This window comes from Cygnus atratus, chromosome 7, assembly GCF_013377495.2.
Source record: "Cygnus atratus isolate AKBS03 ecotype Queensland, Australia chromosome 7, CAtr_DNAZoo_HiC_assembly, whole genome shotgun sequence".
In the NCBI taxonomy this organism is placed as follows: domain Eukaryota; kingdom Metazoa; phylum Chordata; class Aves; order Anseriformes; family Anatidae; genus Cygnus; species Cygnus atratus.
The window spans coordinates 25,223,981-25,245,447 of NC_066368.1; the positions used below are offsets into that span (position 1 = coordinate 25,223,981).

At 45.9% G+C, this 21,467-nt stretch overlaps 1 protein-coding gene across 1 annotated transcript in view; it reads right to left on the reverse strand.

Annotated features, from left to right (window-relative positions):
- Positions 1 to 3,258: 3,258 nt before the first annotated feature.
- COL13A1 (collagen type XIII alpha 1 chain) overlaps positions 3,259 to 21,467 on the reverse strand; it is a 58,943-nt gene continuing 40,734 nt past the window's right edge. Inside the window, exons 28-37 of the mRNA XM_050712022.1 lie at positions 21,365 to 21,418; positions 20,517 to 20,558; positions 19,978 to 20,004; positions 18,062 to 18,142; positions 13,161 to 13,214; positions 12,823 to 12,876; positions 11,995 to 12,030; positions 8,336 to 8,422; positions 4,149 to 4,187; positions 3,259 to 3,417 (exon numbers count right to left, since the gene is read on the reverse strand). Of these exons, the coding sequence (XP_050567979.1) occupies positions 3,415 to 3,417; positions 4,149 to 4,187; positions 8,336 to 8,422; positions 11,995 to 12,030; positions 12,823 to 12,876; positions 13,161 to 13,214; positions 18,062 to 18,142; positions 19,978 to 20,004; positions 20,517 to 20,558; positions 21,365 to 21,418 (477 nt within the window). The 3' untranslated portion in view covers positions 3,259 to 3,414. The remainder of the gene's footprint in view (positions 3,418 to 4,148; positions 4,188 to 8,335; positions 8,423 to 11,994; positions 12,031 to 12,822; positions 12,877 to 13,160; positions 13,215 to 18,061; positions 18,143 to 19,977; positions 20,005 to 20,516; positions 20,559 to 21,364; positions 21,419 to 21,467) is intronic.

Sequence of the window (21,467 nt, forward strand, 5' to 3'; positions counted from 1 at the left end):
CTGGGCACAGACTCCTGGCGCACAGTTGAAGAACTCTTCCCAAGCTCCAGGGAGGGAACTTGCAAAGCATCTCCAGCAAGTCTTCAGGAAGGTCCTTCTTCTCCTTTCTTTTTGCTGTCATTTCCCAAACTTCTCCACCCTCGTTTCTCTCACTTTTTAGCTATCAGCCAAGGAGTTTGACCCTTGAAGGGGCAGACAAACAATTTCACATGAAACAGGCCAGTTGGAAAAACAGCACTCAGCAGTGACAACGACCTGGTCCCAGGTTTCAGCAGGGAGAAGCCCTGAAACCAAACTGCTGGATTTAGAGTGGCACAAGCCCAGCCTCTGCTGGTCAGGTTTTTCTTGAAATGCAAGGCACGTACGTTTGGGAAGAGCGCTGGTACAATCAGTACAATTTCACTCTGACTCACAACCTTAGATTGACCCGCAGCGGCTGGTGAGATCTCTGTTCCCACAGCCTACAGCGGTTTCAGGTTTTATGAATACAAAGGGCTATCTACTTCAGGTACGAAACAAAAAACAGGTTTTTGCCAAGGTATAAAAGGGGCTACTGGTTTTCAAACTAAAGTAGAAATGAAATGAATTTTCAAGTGATTAGATTCTCCTCTGAAACATCAGTCTCAGAAAACTTTAAAATGCTTTTTGCTGAATTAATTTCAGCTTTTAAGGGAACCCAAAAGGAAGCCTTGGAAAATCATAAATTGTGCTGCCCACAATAAACACCTTAGAGCCCAGCAGCGAACGTGAAGGCAAACCAAGGCTATGAACAGAACCATCTGAGACAGAGAAGAGGAAGGTAATAAGAACAAGCACATGAGCTGATGCCACGTACACGCGCATCTAGGAGGCACACGTCTTTGCTGACAGAAAGTAGCTGAGTCGTACAAAAGGAGTAGCACCAAAGTCTCCCAGGATTTGCCCTGGTTAACTCAGGAACACCTCCACTGATGACAAAGGAATTATGCTGGGGCAAAGCTGGAAGTAGGGAACATCAAGCCCCCTTTGGTCAGACTTCTCCCCTGCATTTTGCTGATACAAGTCAGGTACTTTTAAAAGTCACGGCAATTGCATTTCAAGGTCCCCTCTGCCTCAGGCAGAAGCTTTCTCTCTCACAAATATATCACCTAAAAATCATCCCAATAAACCAGAACAGACAGAGGATCAGTTTGAGACTCCTAGAGGAGCCTTCAGCAGCTGCGTTAAGACAACACAACACACATGTGCTTCTTTTACTTTCGGATGAGGCAAACCCAAGCAAAGTCCCATGCAGTACAGTCACAACAGTTACAAAACAAAAATACACCACAGACAGCAAAGGGAACAAGAAGTATTGGCAGGTTCTTCTACGGACCTATCAGTTTTTGAGAATTAACTACAGCCAGCATTTTTAGAAAAGACTGAAGCATTCAAACCACCTACCTTGTGGGCTACATGCTATAAGAGCAGAGAAGAAACTCCCTGCTGCCACTACCATCACCTTTCAAAACCAGCAGCGTACCTGGAGGGGCTTTTATTGCTTTGTGTTCAACAGGTGTGTAATTAAAACGCCAGAGCTGTGTGGTATCCTTGCTTAAATGAGTGCTGTTCCTGGCTAAGCTTCACAGCTGCAAAGCTTTGTACCAACAAGCTGGGTCTTAAATCAACGAGAGACCTTACTGAGAAAACAAACAAGAATCCCTCAGTGCTCTGCAGTTCATTTTCTTTTGGTGACGCGTCAGCTCCAGTACCCCAAGCATCTCATGAAAACATCATACATAGAAAAGTTTCATCCACAGCACAATGTTGGCATAAGAAATGTTTGTACAGATCACAAATTAGTTTAGGTTGAAAGTTACAGGGAGCTTCCTAACTGCGAGAGCAATCTGAGCAGGGAACAGCCTGTAGGCATGGGATGCAGGGTGGTAGAAACCTCACTGGTTTTTAGCTGAAGCTCAATAAATTTCTGACAGGGTGAGGTGACAAAGAGCTTTCAGTCAGACAGGGGCTGGGCTCCGCTCCTGGGGCACTCCCCAGCCAGCCTTTTTTTCTGCACACCAGAGAAGCACGTATCCTGCCGTCATCGTGCTCTGGTGGGGCTAACAGGCTTCGTGGAGGCAGCTGGCAAACAACCAGCTAGCAGCTTGAAAACAGCTGAGGAGCAAGTGCAGGAGGTGCTCATGATCACTTCAGCTGGTACAGCTGTAGCCAGGAGAGGCAGCTGGGGGCACAGCCTGTGGTTCCTGTGGCACTGCTGGATCCGTGGTGGTAAAAACCATACGGCAGCATCGTGATAGTACCGATAATGAGGATTTTTAAGTACTGAAAGCGTCTCTGTATCCCCCTGAAAGCCCCAGGTTGCAACCTGTCCTTCACCCTTTGTGGACGACCAAGGAAAGTGGACGTGTTTTAGGGAACAGATTTAGGCTTACACTCTTGCTAATTTTGTAAGAAAAGCAGTCTGTGATGTTCCTTAGTCTGATGATGTATTTTTTTCTTGTTGGGTAACTTAGGCTTGAGACATTAACAATAGCAGGACAGGAAGCGTAATTAGGGTGTACACACACAAGTTATGACACACTGCAAATTTGCATGCGGCTTTGGTTAGCATTAAAAGAGCCATGTGGATCGGTTTATCTAATAACCATTCATTAGGATATCATCGAGGTATCTGCCATCTGCTTAATTTTAAATGAAGCTTTAATCAAGCTAGTTGCAGGCCTACAATTCAGAAAGATGTCTGAATTCCTGAACTCAGTGTTGTGAGGGTTAATCCAGCTCAGTGACTGCCAGAGGCAGGAGACCGAGAGGCTCTTTGTACACGCCAGGTCTGCAGCTCGTGGGGACAATTCCCTTTCTGCATGGCCGAGGAGCAGCCCCAGGGGCTGGCACAGGCTGTGCTTGGTTACCTGAGTGTGGTGCTGAAACGTGGCTTCCTCCAGAATTATTCATCAGGGAACCTCTAAGTTCCCAACGTACGGGGGCTGTCATAGGTCTTGCCAGCAACACCCTTATTTAACCACCAAAACCCTGTGTGTGTGTCTCTTTAATAAAAATATGTAATACTTAGAAATACTCTTGAATGATTCCAGATTGAAAAATGAAAACAACCTTTGAATCTATACAGGGCAGCTCCTTTGGGCACTTTTTAATGCAATAATTTATTAAGTTCCTATATTCATCATGTGTGCACAAGTATCATGTAAATATTACAGCTGTACTCCATGAAAAAACAAGCGTAAAGCAGACATAGAATTATACAGAGAACCGACAAACAGGGAAGAAGGGAGATCTAGTATTTTCTGTACAAAAAATATGCAGCTTCTTGATAATTTGTAAAAATGCATAACTTTTGGCATTTCAGAGAAGAACACTGTATAAAAATAAATATTCTATGTAAAATAACACACAAAGGCCAGTCCAGGGTTAGAATCATCACTGCAAAAGAAAACAAACGGGCGTTAGTGGCAGTTCTCCAACAACAATTAGCGACAGCTCAGCGGGGCAGGGAAGGACCACTTCACGGGACGGAAGGACAGAGGGACGCCACGAGGGAAGCTGGCTCCAGCATCTGCTCCAGGAAGGGAGCCGGTGCTGGATCTCAGCAGGCATCCTTCATGCTCTCCTGAAAGCGAGGCCAGGAGCTGCGGTCCAGGCTGCTCTGTACCTCCGCCCTCTCCAACCACCATGGCTCGTGTACTTTGAGTTAAAGCATGCAGCACGTCACAGAGCGGGGCCAGACCCTGAGGACCAGCAGAGGCATTTACGGGAGCCTCCAAAAGGAGCTCCTTAGATGTGCGAGCCAGCAGAAACAAGGCGAGAGTGGAGGGACAGGCATTTACACACCGGTGCTAGCCCATCGGCGCTGACAGCCCATCCCCTTGCAGCAGCGCCTCCCCAACAGCAGGGGTATCGCTGCGCAGGTGTTGGAGCACTTCAAGGCCAGACAGCTCAAAGGCCACAAATGCAATGGTCTCCTTTTTAGCCCATAAAACTGACCAGCATACAAACAAGGGAGACTTTTGCTTGCTGCTTTTCAGAGGTTTGGTCTGGAAATCCCACATTTGCCTCCACACCTACTTTGCCCTTAGCCAGACTCATAGAAAAATCAGCGGGACCTGCAGCACAGCCAGCTCAGCACAGCCACAACAGCTCCAGGATTATTTTACCTTGTTCCAGCAGCCTTGAACCGGGAGGCCATCTTCTCCCTGCAAAAGGGATGGATGAAAGAGCAGTTTAGGACATGGCAAATAGTGCAGAGAATGCGGAAAGAAGGAGTGGGTTAACTGTTACAGCTGCAACAAACAGTCCGAACCGGGGCTGGAGGAATAGTCTGACAGATATTCCTCACCCCTCTGCAGCGACCCGGACCTGGGGGCGAGTCTAGCTGGAAGCAAGGAGGCAGGTGGCAGGTCCGTGTCCCAGGCTTGACTCTGTAGCACCAAGGTGAAATATCACGCCTGGCACACCAAGGTCAAGCAAACCCCAGAGGCAGCACTAACCTCGGGTCCTGAGGAGGGTCTGGAAAAAAATTCCATCTCCTTTCTGCCCTGTTTGTTAAAGGGTTTGCTTTATCACGTGAGAGGCTGCCCAGCTGTCCCCTCTATGCCTCTGAGAAGCTCCTGCTCCAGGGAAATCAGGAGGGCAAGCAGCTGGCAGCCCGTGCTGGCTGAGCATCTCACTGACTCCTTGAGTGTTTGTGTTTTCTTTTCCCCCCCATAACATCAGTGAGATTTCTGTGAAAATACCCCTGCAATTCTGCAGCCCTGAAGTATTGGGCTATTCCGTCCCAAGATGGGCATGTGATTTATTTTTTATCATTGAAGGTTGGGTACTTTAAGGACTTTGCTACCAACAGACTGAGACTAGGCAGCTGGGAAATGCTTTTGTGAATTACTGCCATGAATTACATCTCAGTGCAGCTTTACTTAACGTGAGAAAAGAGGAAACGAATGTCAATGGTAATGTGCTCTTGAGCAGGAGATACACAGTTGAAAATTCGGGCACAAGGAGCTGCATCTGTGACACTAGAAGTCAAATACTTCTGTGTGTATCAGGTTCTCGGGCTGGTGCTACTCCCAATGAGAACTGGAGGCAGTGAAATTGTACCAAGTGTGATGCGGGCACATTTCTTCAGTCAAATGACTCAGTTCTCACTTCCTCAAGTACCAGACGAGAAAGCTGTTGTGCGTTTCATCCCATTTGAGAAAGGGAGGAAAAAAAAAAAAAAAGCAAATGCACAGTAGCATATTCTGACAAAAACTATTTAGAGATACACTTTCAAGGGATTCATGAACTGAGCACTGTCGTGATGCTGTAAGTTATTTCCTGTTTATGTACTAAAATGCAAATTGCATCTCTGAGTGCGTTTTCTGGACTGCAGTCTCCCTGTGGTTCTTTCTCCCCACTTCCCCCCTCTCCTCCCACTATGTGGAAATCCTGAATCACGGATTAATTAACTACCAGTTAAACTGTGGCCTTCCCATTGGTACACTGGTGGTGGCAGGAGTGACTGGTGTAGTGCATCGCAGGAGGAGATGGAAGGTTAGGTGCATGGAGGAACGGGAAGCCAGAGTTACAGCGTAAGGATCAGAGGAAGACCAGGGGCACGAGGAAGTGTTTGTTGCAGATAACGGAAATGGGACATGCTTGTTAGCACCGAGTATCTCCATCCACATATCAGATGTGTGAAGCATTAGTTCACGGCCTCCAGAAGTTATGCACATGGATGCGTCAGCAGGATGCTAAGCTTTTAACCTAGTTGGATCAAAAACCATGCTTATTCAAGTTCCCAAGCTAGCTTGCATGCCAGTATGCTATATATACATATAAATAAAAATAATGGCATCTGCATTTCACCAGATTTTCTGGCAAGTTTCCCTTAACAAAAATAGGTATGAAGAGGTGCGCATTCTAATATGGCCATGCAGGGTAAATTCTAATAGAGCAGAGACAAAAAAAGAAAGGCAGTCTGTCAGGGCACAGGCAGAATCCTTGGCACCTGTGAAATCAGGTGCTTTATTCAGCCAAACTTACTCCATAGAAACCTGGCTGTTATTAGTAGGAGATGAAACACATGGCTCTTTTTCCGTTGGAGACTGTTCTGGGCAGGCATGATTTCACTTTTGGGACTGGCAGAAGAGTTGCTTTGTGCTACCCCGAATTTACAGAGCAGCAACTAAGAATGTGCAAGCAGTCACTGCTATGGTCACTGCCCCACAGAGAAAATGGCAGCGCACGAAGCAGGGAGTGCTGGAAGGCACGCCAACACTAGCTCTTCACAAAGGCCAAGTAATGAAGGCTTTTCTAATGGCAACCCCAGGGCTGGTTTCCTCAGGAAACGAAAAACCCCTTCTAGATAAAGTATGGCTTTATCTAGATACATTTTTCTTTGGGAGACATTTTTCCAGCCAGTTGAACAAACTGATCTCACATCCCTTGTAAATGGCATCAAACAGCTTTAAGAGAGCCTGAGGTATGGAATAACGGCCCTGAAGCAGGCCTAGGCATGGTGAATGGGGGCTGAAAGGGCAGGGGGATACTACAGGATGGTTGAGACAGCTGTAAGGATAAAACCCTCACTTGGATGCTGCACAGCCACAGAGCATCTCTGAGTAAACCCATAGACTGATGATGTTTAATGGGATACTTAGAAATCAGGTGAGGTTAAACGTTCCCAACTGCCTTTGTGCTACAGTCGTTGGGTTAGATGCAGCACTAATACAATAAGCATTCTGTAATAGATGAATGATTATCAGGATTGTCAGGAAATAGGCAATTCCACGTTTCTTGGATGCTGTCGATACCATTCTGATTTTGGGGAGAGTCACAAATAGGAATTGTCTGGTAGGAATTGAGGGAGATAAGTGCCTAAATAACATGTTTCACGTGGGCTTGCTAACAGCTAACTATATTTTTTACAGTCAATGGACAGGGTGACTGAGGCAATACAGAGCAGTGCCAGACTGTGCTAACCACACAGAAATGCTTGAAAGTGGAGTTACGGAGGGAGGTAAGCATTGCAGCTCCTTGGCTAGAAAGCCAAGCTAGTGCAGCTGCAGTCTCCATACATGAGTCTAATAAAAGTTCTCAAAGTGAAGGCAAAGCAAGAACTGAAGCAGTTTTAAAATTCTCATTCCTGCTACATCTTCCTCATGCTGGCAGCAGCTGTGAAGCATAGCACAAAGGCAAAAGGACTGATCCTGGCAATAGCAGTGTGAGGAAGGCAGGGCAGGAAAGGTGAGGAAGGAGCTGCCACATGTGTCTCTAGGGCATGCAACTACTTAGAGGTATCGGAAAAGAACAACCAAGGCAAAAAAAGCAAACAATCATGCAGGAAAGGGAAGGTACGCCATACCAATGGGCACGGGGCATCCAGCCCGTCCAGCCCAGGTAACCCCGGCTCACCCTTCTCGCCTTTAAAACCTCGGAGACCCTGTTTATGAGATCAACCACTGTCGTTATTTCAGATAATGCCAGGCACCTCCGTGGCACAGGAGGAGAGGCTCAGTCCTGCGCTGGGACTGTCGCAGGGCACTCTGCTGCACACCCAGAGTACAGAGGGCACATGTTCCCGGTTGTACCTTATCTGTGTAATCAGTAGGAGCAGTTGCCTGCTCTTCTGTAATCTACGAGTCAGGGCACACTTCTCCAACTGAGCTCAGTCTGAGAGGATGGAAGTGATGTTTCATCTGTTTTGAAGTCATCCATTTTTCCTATTTCCCAGCAGCTGAGTTTCTAGATACACGATGCACAAGTATTCCTAGGATTTATGGCAATACTACTGATTTCTGGCAGCATAGTCACTGCAGTGTATGAGTTTAGATGAAATGTGTAGATATTCATACATTTATTCATCCAGATTGATAGATGGCATATTCTGACAGAAACATGTCCCATTCAAAACAATTGAGACGTGCTTCCCCTCTGGGCAATGCAGCTCGAGTTCCCCGTGTCACTCTCAGGCAATCATGTCGGCCGGCCGTTATTCCAGGGCAACAAAAAGAGTTTTGCTATCACGCAGACATGACGACACTGAACGTTTCCAGAGAAGAGCCCTCGCGGGCAGTAAAGGAGGCACCGGACTCTGTCTGCACAGGAGAAAGCCCTGGGCTCCCAGCACGTGGCACGTAGCCACGTACCCTAAGCCTGTGTGAGCTCCGGAGGAGGAAGGAACATAACCACGGCCACTCAGCAGCTCAAAGGATTGGTTGTTCCCCACTGAAGGCTGCAGTGGGAACCAGACCGGCCTTATCTGAGTGTTATACTTTTGCAAGACCATTATTTCTGCTATGATTTCCTTCCTCCTTCCCCACCACAAATCTTAAAACAGTACATTTGATAAAACAGAACATACCAACGGACAGGGTGCATCTAATCCAGGCGCTCCTTGGTCTCCCTTATCCCCTTTAGACCCTCTAGAGCCTTTCTTGCCCCTCTCCCCCTGTAAATAACAGTTTAGTCCAAAAAAAAAAAAAAAAAGAATACACAAAAGCTTTAGGATCATCCATTTCAAACAAATGTCAGCAATAGTTTAAAAATGATAAACATTTAGGAAACATTTTAAAAGAAGTGAAACCTCCCTTTGAGACGTTAAGTGAAAGACAACGTATGGCACCCCTAACCTTTCCGTGGCTGTATAAACACGCTGGCTGTGCCTAAACCCCACACCGAGACTACACGGGCTGTGCATCAAAGGAAGCACAAGGGCCACTGAACTTTATGGCAGGCCTACGGGGCCAGCGGAGGCCTCCTCTAGCACCATCATCAGGAGACTGCTTCTCCAGGCTTCCTGGACATTCAGATAGGGGCACCTCGAGCCAGAGGAGGGGAGAGCACTGCTCCGGGCAGTGCCACCCACCCTCAGTCCCAGGGGGCTGGGGGTTCCCTCCCCTCCCACAGGAGCTCCAGGGTGCCAGGCAGAGGGCTCCAGGGGCACCAGTGCCTCAGGGACAGGACCTGCAGCAGACCCCAAGTAGGATCTCCTGCTGCAGTTACTGGGCGCTGCTGGCCCAGACTCCCCGTGGAGTTGTTCTTACTACTCTGAATTCTCATTCAGAACGAAATTCTCATCCATGGGAACGTTTTAGAAGAAAAAATAACCGAAAGAGGAGGCCTGCTCCTTTGTGAGGGGGCAGCGCTGGGTCAATGAAAGGCAGCCACAGGAGGGCCCAAGGGAAGGCACAGATGCCCTGGGACAATATCCTACGAGAGCAGGGCAGCCAAGGCCAGGTGTAACAGGGGGATTTGCCAGAGGAAATTCTCAAAGCTGCTGAGCATAAAACAGGGAAAGGGGCAGCTGCACAGGGAAATGAATTTAGGGTCCTTGTGGGAAAGGTTAAAGGAATTAGGGGATAACATCAGACAGCACAGGCTGCTGTTTCTTCTTTAAAATGTGTTAAACCCAAAGCTGGCAAGAGAAATGGATGGGAGAGGAGAAGCAATGAGGCAAAATCACCCAGAACCAAGCACTGGAACAGAGAGGATAATCCAGGAAAATGCAGCGTGGGTTGCTCTGGAGGGAGGAGGAAGGAACCAGGAAGAAAGGCGGAAGAGGAGGAAGGGATAAAGGGGACAAAGGTGGACCTGTAGGAGCGAGGAAGACACACATACACATGAGAAAAAATACAGGCATTAGAACAACAGCAAAGATATTAACTTGGCAGCAAAAGGTCAGGGTTTGCACTTTTTCATCTGGGTGTCCCAAAAGGCTGTATCTGTTCCCATTGGTACCTAGTGGCACCATACGTCTCTGCCTGTCCCCAGGCACAGCTACGCAGCGCTCCACGCTGAACAGCAGGCAGCAGGAGGGCTTCTGACACTGAAAAACCACTACTCTGCCTAAAGGAACTGGAAGGGTTCACTGAGGATTTTGGCAAACTGTTTGGAAGCTTAACAAAACTGATCCTCGATTTTTAATGTACTCAACACTGAGAATCTTCCTATTAAAGTGACAAGCATACTGCAGCTGTCTGGAAGAAAAAAACAAACAAACAAAAGGGAGGCATGTCAAATGAACCCATCTCCCACTTGCAAAGAGGAAGGTGGTGTACCCCACGTCCCAGCCCCTGTGGAGCAGGTCGGGAGCAAGGCGTTGCTTTCTCTTTTTAACTTCACACCTTTCTTCTTGTTCATTTTGAAGTCTCGTGACTGAACTGCCATAGTTTTGCCATAAGCTAACTTGGGAGAAATGGTCTCTCACTTCTCTCACAGAAGAAGCTACATTCCACTAAGGGAGACCTAGTGTTCAGCTAGGGATATGGGGCAGCAGAGCAAATCCTTGGGGACGAGCAATGTCCAGTTCTGCTAAATAGTATTTTTAATATGTCTCTGACCTCAAAAAAACGGAGGCATTCAGACAATACAGCTTTATTCGAAGGGGATTTAACAAAACTGTATTGTTTAACTCCTTTAAGTAGTGATGACCTAATCACCATTTTTGGAGCGGAGCAGGAGCAAGGAGAAGTCGTGGTACAAATATATGGTGGGAAGAGAGGTGTTTTCTAGGATCCCACCTGAAAAGACATTGCACTTGCCCATTTACAGTCTCAACTTTCTCACGTTTTCATTTCAAATGTTGGTTGCAGTGAGGCAAAACATGCTTCAAGGGGCCAGCGAATCTTCCCACTCATGCTGCTTTCCAACCCATCCTCTACAAGGAGGTGTTTCCAGTTTTCATTTGCTTTTATGAGAGCTTAGGGAAATCCTATTGACATACTACAGCCAGTGAAGGACCCTTCTTTTAAATAATACACCCAGTTTAAAAGCCAACTGAAGTAGCATAGGAATTCTGTTATTTTCTGCTTAGAAGCCACACAAAACACAACTTATCTCACTAAGGAGGAAGTTAAGAAGCAAAGCCAGAAATGGAATGATTAAAAAAGGAGAGGACTTTGGAACTCCCAGGAAATTTGGACCTTTCTCCCCAAGTTTAAGATGCCAGTTGGCTACTGCATTCCAGAACTGCTCGTTCTGTGCAGAGCAAGGTCAGAAATACATTGCAGATAAGAACAGAGAACACTCACTATTTATGAAAAGCAAAATCATATCATGAAATCACTGCATGGGCACATGCACTATAAATCTTTACATATTCAGATAAATTTAGGTGATACCAGAGTCTTATCAAGAGAATGTATATGTGCATGTGTGAGCACATGCGTAAGACATACACGTTTACTTTATTAACCTGTTTGACATATTTACAGAACTGTAGTCTTAAAACCACAACCCAGAAGTCATTTATATTTTTAACTATAAATTATATTCAACTGTTGGTCTTAAGTGTTTTTAATCAAAAAGATTCAGAGACTTAACAAGCAAGAAGTTCCTTATGTTGTTGAAAATCCAACGATTTGAATGCCAATGAAAGGCAAGGAATGTTCAATGCACACTTTTTAGTAATATTTATCTTTTTATAACGTAGGTGGTGAGACAGAAGAGCAGCCATTCACATTATGGGTTTTGATCCAGCTCTTTATCACATCCAGTCAGGACAAAGCCTGAGGAGGCTTCATATCTGACTCTTTAAAGTATGCAAATCTAATTTATCTTCTCCAAATTTCCATCTTCCAAATTCTCTGGAGAACCCTTTGCTAGAGGTCAACTTTTTTCATGCTTCAGGGGGAATTTAAAAGTAATGTGATAAGATCTGCTGACTACATCTCAGTTAATTCTCATGGGAATCCCTAGACACACTACAAAACAGATAAGCAGGATTTCCTAAAGCATGCCATGTTGGCCTAACTCTACCACACGTGAAGCCATACTTCAGTGAGAACAGAGCTATGACAACAAAGAACACATTAGAAAATCCCTCCTGCATCTTTCAGAGGGACATGCTGTGATGTCCCAGATGATGACACAAACTACAGGTATCACCTTCAAAAATACAGGTTTGTAAAGTCATTCATACAAAGGTCTAGCAAACAGAATCGCATGCTAGCTATCTTTAAGTGGCTCAGGCACTGACCACTCCACCACTGTGCAAAGACCAAGACTTGCTTGGTAACTTACCCGGATTCCTTTGTCACCAGGCAGACCTTGTAAACCCTGAAACACATCAACACAAAAATAGAAATATTTTACAAACAGATAGGTCCCATTGTATACTTCCTCAAAAGGAACGCGTGCCCAAGAGTTTCTTTCCATCACTATCAATTACTGTGTGGTAAAAATTAACATTTCCTGTAGACAACCTCCTCCTCACCTCCAGAAGACCATCCAGGCTAACACACCACTGCTTCTACTCTAAGGATTCTTCACACAGAAACCAGACTAGCTGAAAGAACTCCGTTTCTGAAGAGGAATACAAAAATACACAACAGCAAGCTGCATTTTTTTTTCCTCCTTTTATTTATTTATCTTTTATTTTTTTAAACAATGAAGCAGTTCCCTGATTACCTAAAACCAAAGTTCCAGCACTGGCTCCATTTTGCAAAAGTAATCCCAAACAATGGAACTAACCTCACTCAAGGCAACTTTTGTCACTGCGATGAAAATGCATACACCCACCTGTGGAAAGGTACACCATGCTCAAAAGCATTATTTTGGAGTAAGATACAAATCCTGCGAGTCCCATGCAGCTTCTTTTGGTACTTTGAGGGCCACAGAGAATTTAGAGTTCCCTTCAGCTTCATCTATCTCATTCTGAATAACTGCTCTGAAACTACCCAGCTCTTCCTGTTGCTCCCATGGGGGTATTTAAGCTCATAATTTTGATTCTTTAACACGTAACCTAGCTGAAATTGGAAATGTTACGTTAACAGCAGCACCTTAAACTATCAGCCACAGCAAGGAAATAGGGGCTTGTAGATAACACATTCGTAGTGCTCTCACACTTACAGGAAGTCCTGCTGGTCCCATTGGTCCTACAACACCAGGATCTCCTTTACTGCCCTGAAAGAGACAAAAGAGTAGAAATTGTTACGCTCCTATTCGGTATGAACAGGCAGCACAACAATGACTACAGAAACACTTTAGAAGAAATGGAAAGATTATGATTTAAAATACCTAAAACCCCAAGACTAAAATGCTTAGAATTCACAGACCAAGTTGAGGGTCCTATATGCACAAAGAGAGAAGTTTCAGATGCTAGAAAGACCTAGAGCTTCTCAATTTTAAGGAACTGTTGTATCTTCAGAGAAGTTACAGAGTATTGGTCAGTTCTGAACCAAACTCACCCTTTCTCCTTTTGGTCCTGCTGGTCCTGAAACCCCCATTGGTCCTGGAGTACCCTGTAGTTGGAGGAAAGAAAATATATCAGGCCTTTTTTATTCCAGGGCTTCGTTAAAGCCAGGAGACACAGATGCTCCTTTAGGAAGAAGCACAGCTGGGAAGGACACTCCAGTGGCTGAAGGCATCTAGCGCCACTACAGCTTTCAGCAATGGTGCTGATGGGTTTGAAGAAGTTGTTACATGCAGTTTGACAAACACGGGAACTGCTGCACTAGATCACACCAGCACCATCTTACAGAGCCTTGTTTTCTGATTTTGAAGCTATGCCTTCACAATTGTTACAGGGGGCATTTCTACTAGTACCACGAGGGAATGTTTTTCTCTCCAGTTTGTGTCACAGACAATGCTGAAAGCTGTAGCAGAATAAAGGCCATTTAGATATACAGTAAGCAACTTTTGTGTGTGTGTGTCGTTTCCTTCCCCCCAACCTCCCAGTGTCAGCTGAGGTAGACAAAACTAAAAGCTTGCATTGGTGGTAGGCAGCCAGTCATGCAAGCTGAAAGACACCGTGCTGCAAAGAGGAATGCAGACGCATACCAGGAAGGATAGTGGTATCATTCATTCCCAAGCCTTCTGCTCCCTTTTTGCCATTTCTGCTACTCCGTCGGGCTGTTGATCACACTGACAGGAAAACCCACGTTTTTTGCTCCCCTTTTGACACAGGGGCCATCTCCCACTAGTATACCAAACCTATTTGCTGGTAGTGCTGAGGCTTGTTCAGGCTTTGGGAAATGAACCCAGTCCAAGCTGATCCTTAAAAGGGGCAATAGGGCAGGCAGCCAACAGTCCTCCTCACTAACAAAACACTCACATTGAGGCGATGCTGGATCCAGGCACCTTCAGCCCTGTACAGCCTCCTGGGTTTTGGAGCATTCCCTGCTGAAGGGTCTGCTACAACTCTCCCAGACCAGATAAAGCACAGCCTTCACGTTTGCAGTGAGCATTGCCCCTAGCCACACTGCACAGTTAGGCATTTATTTACCCAGCCCTACTGCATACGCTTATAAGGTTGGCAAGAATCACAATGCATAGTCACAAAAGTAACCCCTCCAAGTTGAGTACAACTCATGGATCAGAAGAGCTTTTCAGACAAGCCAAGATCTGCAGGATGTAAGTAGAGATACAGTTCATGCAGCACAGTTTCAATGCAGTGAAAAAGAGTGGCTCTCCTTGGATTCATGCACAGGAGTCTACATCACAAAGATCTTAATTACCTGCATATTTGCGTCATTTTAAGATAATTTAGTGCCATGAAATATACTGAGAGCTAACCTGCACATTTACAAAAATCAAGCTACAATTTTCCGGAACAAGAGAGCAGATAAGCTGTAACTCAGAACCTGTCCTGAAGTTCCAGAGCAGTGGATTATCCCCAGTTACACTAAGGAGAAATCACTTTTTCTTTTTAAATAGCCAATTGGAGCATACATGCGTGATGCATGATTTCCCAAGTGGGATAAAAAAGTATTTGGCCCATTATTTAACAGCTTTTACCCTTGGAATGGCAGCATGCTTTACAGCACCAGGTTAGTGGTACCTGTCTCATTCCAAGTTTGACAGGCTGAGAAGCTAAACCACAAGGAGTTTATTTCCTTCACATCTCACAATGAGTTAGCAACAAGAGGTGGGGATCTTGCTTCTTCCTGTTCATCTATGAGATGCCATTGCCTCACAGATGTACTCAGTGGATTGGAAACCCCCCATGGTATCTCAGACAGAGGGAAAGCATGCACAGAGCTGATGAAGTTGCATGGCATTGTGCTGCTGGCAAGCTAATGGCTAGTCCTCCTCGCAGAACGCCTTTTAGCGGAGACATGCTTCCCAGGCAAAGGAGAGAGACCTGTAAGCATAACCCACAGTAATGCAGCCCTAAGCACCTAGTGTGAAAACAAGGCACGGCAGAAAGCTTTTGCTCACAAGATAAAGCAGACAGGAGTTGTTATGCCAAAGACACAACTGAAGAGCTGCTGTTGTGAAAAGGCTGCAAGCAAGGTTACCACGGAGAGCAACAGGGTGGAGGGATGGAGACCCCTCACAACAAAGCAGACAAGAACCGAGCATCGTGGAACCATGTGGAAGTTTCATTCATCTTGTTATTGAGATAAAGTGGAAGAAGTAGGCTGTGATCCCAGGATCCAGACAGACTCATAGTATCAAGAAACAAGCATGTGTCTTAATCACCTCCCAGACTTTAACACGCAACACACACACACACACACCCCACACCCCCAGAACCTGCTTTGGAGAAAATAAGGTTATTCTTGGCATAAACAAGACTGGTGGGAAAGACGAGACAAGTCACGATACTGGGGGGAGGAACATAGGGCAAAGGAGAAATGGAACTCACCGGTGGTCCAGGCCTGCCGTCTAAACCTGAAGCACCCTGAACAGATGGGGGAGGGTTAACAAAAACAAGGCAGGAGGAGAGGGGAGGAGGGTAAGGGGGGGAAAGGAGAGGGGAGAGGTGAGTGAAGCAGTGACTTGAGACAAACATATGCTTGCAATCAACAACAACAACTAAAGATCTCAAGGACAAGTGATGGTACTTACAAGCAAACCAACAAAAACAAACAATGAATACATGTAATATTGACCTGCAGCTTTCAGATCCCCTTAAGACCACAAATTTATTTCCCTCTTACCATGCCACCAAGAAAACCCCTGAGGAAGAAGCTGCTCTATGACAGGCGAGGAGGACAATGTGACAGTGGAGTTGAAGCCTGCATTGGCTTTGCACAACACAGAGGAGACACAAAGCTCAGAGGCCTGCAGAGCCATCGGCAGGTCTTCAAGTTCCTACCAAGAAACCCAGGTCCTGTAGGTACACAGGTAGGTAGCTGCAGGCTTCCTCCCCTCTCCATCTCTTGTCCAACAGGAGAGGTGAGGAACTGGTTGTCTGGGGGCTTCTAAGACAGGTGGTCCATCCCCTTGTGTCACCAGCACATGCGTACACCAGGCTGAGCTAAAGGGGCACTTTCCTGTCTGCTTGGTGCTTGCCCTGAATTTCGTCATCCATAAAAGCTTGCAGTGGTTCTGCCTAAGGTCTGTCTGGCACAGTGTGGTATCTCTGACAAAGACCAGGTGAGCAAGCTTAGGTAGAACTAGTACAAGCAGTGAGTTTCCTCCACTTGCACGCGACAAAGCCCTCAGCTTGTCAGTCACTAATGCAGACAAACCAACTGAAATTCTGGCACAACATCAAGCACAAAGTCTCACATGAAAAGCCAGCAGAGCCAACTGGGGGATTTTTTTTGGCATCTTTGTAGTAAGCACTATCAAATAGGTCCTGAAATATTTCCACTGCATTTAGTTTGACAGACCGAAAACACTCTGGATCACATGTGGGAAAAGCTCGAGAGAGAGTTACGTAGTTCTGAAGAGGTCCGCAATATCTGTGATCTTACTAGAATCCCAGTAACTGTGCCTCTTAGTTGGCCAGCTGATATTGTTAACCCAACAAACAGAACATTTCCGAGTGAGCCTTCCTGACTCCACAGCTTGGGAGCAGTGTTGTGAAAAGCCAAGGGACTTGGCCATTGCTGGAGCAGAGGTCAAAAGACCAAATGCAGGAATAAGCCACAGGACCCTGGTTTCTGGTGGGGCTCTGCAGGGTAATTCCCAGGGCATCTTCTGTACAGACTGTCACAAGGACCTCCCTTCCCTGTCCTGGTTCCCTCAGAGTTGAGGGAACACCTGTTTTTACACAGAAAGCTTCCATTTGCATTTCTCAGGGCAGAATAGGGACTGGGTTTTTATTTCTCGTGGCTTCACTGTCCGTTGGATTAGAGCCTTCCAAAAGCATCCCCTTCTCTCCATTGGCTATGCGAGGAGCCCGTGGCAAATACACTCATAACGAGCTCATGTGAGTGCCTAGAGTTAGATGAAGTGCTGGAAGGTAACCGCTATAAACACAACTGAAAAAGCAAAACATTTTACAAAGAAAGACATGCACATCTCAGCCAAAGTCAGGGACAAGAGCTCTGGGTGATCAAACAAAGGCAGACAAAGTCTCAAAGTGCACAGGATGCACTCTCGGTAGTGCTCGTTTCCAGGCAGGACTTTCAGCAAGGGGAGATGGTGGGCTTGGCCATCAGTGCTTTTCATGAGAGGATCTGGGGGCTGGCAGAGCAGCTGAGTAGGACTGAGCTAGTGCTAACTCATTCTCAGCACTCAGGTGAGTCTCAGGCACTGGGTGAGGAGGCATTTTAGCAGATATGATGCAAGCTTTTCTTTGCAAAGTCCTCAAGTTTGTATCTAAAGCTCTTATAACTTCATAATTCTGCCAAAATTCCTCCCTGTAAGCTAAGCAGTGCACTAGTGCTAGCCTGGTGTTACTGAGTTCACAAAGCAGGAAACAGCAGGCTTCTACTGCGTTGGGGAAAGCATCAATTCCACTGCAGAGGCGAGAGGAAAGTACTGGGTGGCAAAGACTGGATGCACTCAGAACCACCACACTTTTGCACAAAGCCTGGCCCAGGTGACAGGCTGCTGGCAAGATGTTTCCTTTGTTACTTCTGCACATCTTTGTGCTTCAGGGAGACATGGCAAGACCAGCCACAGACATTTCAAACAACCCATTGGAAAGTCACTGTTTTCTCCAAACCTGCCACAAGCAGAAAGAGCTAAAAGGATCAGTGATGTATTTAACAGGCTTAGGAGATTAAGATTGCATACAGAAATTGAAGCTTTGTAAGTTTAAGAAGCAAAGGCACAGTTATTTATAGATCATCTTTCTCTGACTTTACATATCAAATCCCTGTGTACATCTCCCATTGAGGGATCTTTTTACGGCTGAAACAAGTTTGGCTTGCTGCTTGCAAGTGCTGCTTGCTTCCTGGATACTTACGGGTAATCCCAGTGGCCCTCTGTCTCCTTTTTCACCCTGGACACCCTTCTCTCCTTTCATTCCATCAATCCCTGCTTCCCCCTAAAGGAAGAAGGATGGAGCAGAAAATAAACCCACCGTGACACCACTTATATAACAAACATTCCTCTGTTCTGCTCTGTTCCGAGAGCGATGAAGCAGCAGAAAACGCAAGAGGCAAAGAACAACGCTTTAGCCTGATTCTTGGCCCAACCTGAAGAAAACCAGTATCAGTCGAGTGACTTGCACGAGTACCTGTCCTACATCAGTGCCAGTAAGAGGGGAAATCAGGCCCAGATGATAATTGAAGATGGTCAAAGGGGGACTGAACTTGCCTCTGTGTTATTCTCCCTGCTCTTGCAAGGTTTGTCAAGTAATTGTTTTAAATGGCTTTACATTTAAATGGCTTTACATTTTAAACTGTGGATTCACTGGAAGCGAATGACAGGTGTCTATAAGCTTTGAAGAAAGTCATAACAATCTTTTGAAGACACAGACTTTATACATGCAAAGGCATCAGTTTCAAGATTTGGGGGGAAATTTTCATTATTTTTCCAACTGTACTTTTGAAATTCAGTAGTATAAACCACAAAGCAGTATCAAACAAATATTACATTTTTATAAATTCAAAATGCAATCCCCAAAGCTTTTTTCCCCACTACTGCAGTTTGTAAAGTATTTAAAAGTCATTATTCTGGTTGCATTTTGAAACACAAGTGTCAAAAGTACAAAGTTTGCACAGAAACAGTGTGTCTGACTGGTGCACCCTTCTACAACTTACAGAAGACAACACTGTCGGCTCACTCTACCAGCACACTCCAGTTTCCATACCCTGTATTACTGCCCCACAACACCGTTTGGCTTGGGCACACACCTGGAAGAGTTACAAATTTCTAACGTGTCTGCAGAGGGTATAAAATTCTCTTCCCTCCCCTCATTACAGAGCAATTTATTACTAATTACAGGGACGGAGCAAAAACTTCCCTACTCAAGACATCTCATTGCACTTGTTAGTTTAGCCTACATAGATCCTCTGTTTGAGGAGGAAATCAGTGCAGTACTGTTTGTAATCCAGCCTGTGCTGTGCAAGACTGCCACCTGCAATTATTTGGCAGCCAGCCCCCAAGAAGGGGCATGTGCCAAGTCTTAGGGAAGTTTCCCCAGACACTTGATAACAGTAGCTAGTGAGTTACAGACCAGGAAGGCAGATTAATTGTATTTGTAATCAACATTCAGAGAAGAAATGAATCAGGATAAATGTATCCTCTTCTCTAATGCCCAAATAGCACAGTTAGCCAAACACTAAGTCTAGCCAGAATTAAGATGTTTTGCACATTTTCAAACCTTTGCTGAGAGTAAGGAAAAATGCAGATCTCATTGAATATTTCCACTCAAATATTTTTTCACCTAGGTACATTAGTTTACTGTGGGTAAACCAGTGGTGCAGACTGAACAGAAACACATTTAGATGGAGATTAGAAAGCTTTAAATCACCAAGAACAGAGAAGTTCTTGAATGGGTTTACAGCAGAACTTACAGCATATAAAACCTGGCTAATTTTAAGATAGAGTTCAGTTACTTAGGACTGTATGACAGGCTGCCCGTCCTGTTGTATAGACCTTTTACCCTTCAGACAGAGATTTCAGCTATGCTCTCACGGGAAGATTTCCAACGGCCAGTGGCTTCCTTCTTCTCTAGGACAGGAGAGAACAACTGGTTTTCTGAATCCTAAAATGAATGCTGCTAATCCATTTTCTTCAAGAAAGTATACAGAAGGTTTTATTCTCTTACCAAGTTGGAAGAAAAATAACTTTGAAAGCTAGGGGGTTGTTGAAGGGAATTCTTGCACCTCAGACAACCCTAGTCAAATTTCAGGATTTGAAGTTTTACAGCCTTACCTTCGGTCCCGGGAGGCCCTGAACACCCTGTATTTGGGATGAGAAACAAGGTATGAGCAATGCTTAAGGGTGTGCCTTAAAAGCCAGGTATTCCAGTTCATTGTACAGCACAGAGCTTTCATTTTCTGACATGCTGAGGGCACAAATGCTTAGCCCAAAGGCCTCTTTATTTGTGTAGAGGGCACTTCATGTACTGTTCTCATCTGGTAATGAGGAGGCTCTCGCCAAGAACCACCTGGCTGCAGGCCAGGCTTGCTAGTAAGACCATTTTTGCAGTTGATCCCTTTAATCCTGTCCATCCCGTCTCACTACTGTCTTCCCTTTCATCTCAGACTAACGTAACCTTCTCCCTTTACTTCCCCAGCCCCTCGTAGCTCTGACCTGCCCTGGGGGTGCTTTTGGAAACGATGCTAAGCATGTTCCTGCTTCAGTGCTGCAGTGTTTCTGGCAGTTATCTCCACCCAAAAGCCTCCCCAGCCCTTCCCACTCTATCCTCACTCCCGGTGCCTCTCTCCTCAGGTGAATCCCTCAAAACCTACCGGAGGTCCTGGTGGTCCTTGAGGTCCAGGGGGGCCAGACATCTAGAAAGCAACACAAGAGAAGTTCCTGTCAACCCACCAGCCTCAGCAGGTGAAGGGGAACTGCTCAGTGGGGAGGCAGGGCACAGGCTGCAGCTGAGCTCTGCCAGGCTTGGAAACCTGGACTGCCCCTGAGGGCTGCGTTAGGAAGTGGCAGCAATCCAGGACAGAGCAGCCAAGAAGCAGCAGCAGAGCAGCAGGATGCTGGGGAGGGTTATTGTGGCAGCTGCAGAGACTTAGGTGGAAGGAAAGCAGTGATTTTTTTTTCAGAAAAAGGTCCACTTCCACTACGGTCCCACTGTTACTGCAAGGATTCACAAGATTAACAGCTAGATGACAGCCGTTTCAAAATATCTGGAGGAAGGTTGCTGGCCCTACACACACGAGTACTGATAGCCTGTGGGACTCCTCACTGCAGGGTGCTACAGAAGTTAAGAGTGAGCTTTGAGGGGAGAAGTGACAAATTCATGAACCCAAGATCTATTGAAAATATCTAGATCCAGGCAGGTATTTTTCAGAAAATCCCTTCACCACAAATGCCAAGGAAAATAATTGTTATGCTTCTCATAGGCTTCTGTTCTTTCCTAAGCATTTATTATTGATTGCTTGCCGTGAGCTACATGGTTCTTGTGCAGAGAAGTAGGGCATCAGGAGCTAAAGACAGCTGGCAGTTCAGCCCCACAAGATGAAGCTGGCTGTCCCTCAGTGAAGGATGTCATAAGAGGGTGGGATGTGCTGGTTTCCAGCAGCCAAAAATCATCACTCCTTTACTGACAGAGATTGCAGAGAAAATAAGACAGGTGACCTACCGATTCTCCTGGGTTTCCTTTGTCTCCACGCTCCCCAGGCTCGCCCTTCTCTCCCTGCACACAACAACAGACCCTGTCACAACAGCTGCACACTGGTGCCTCA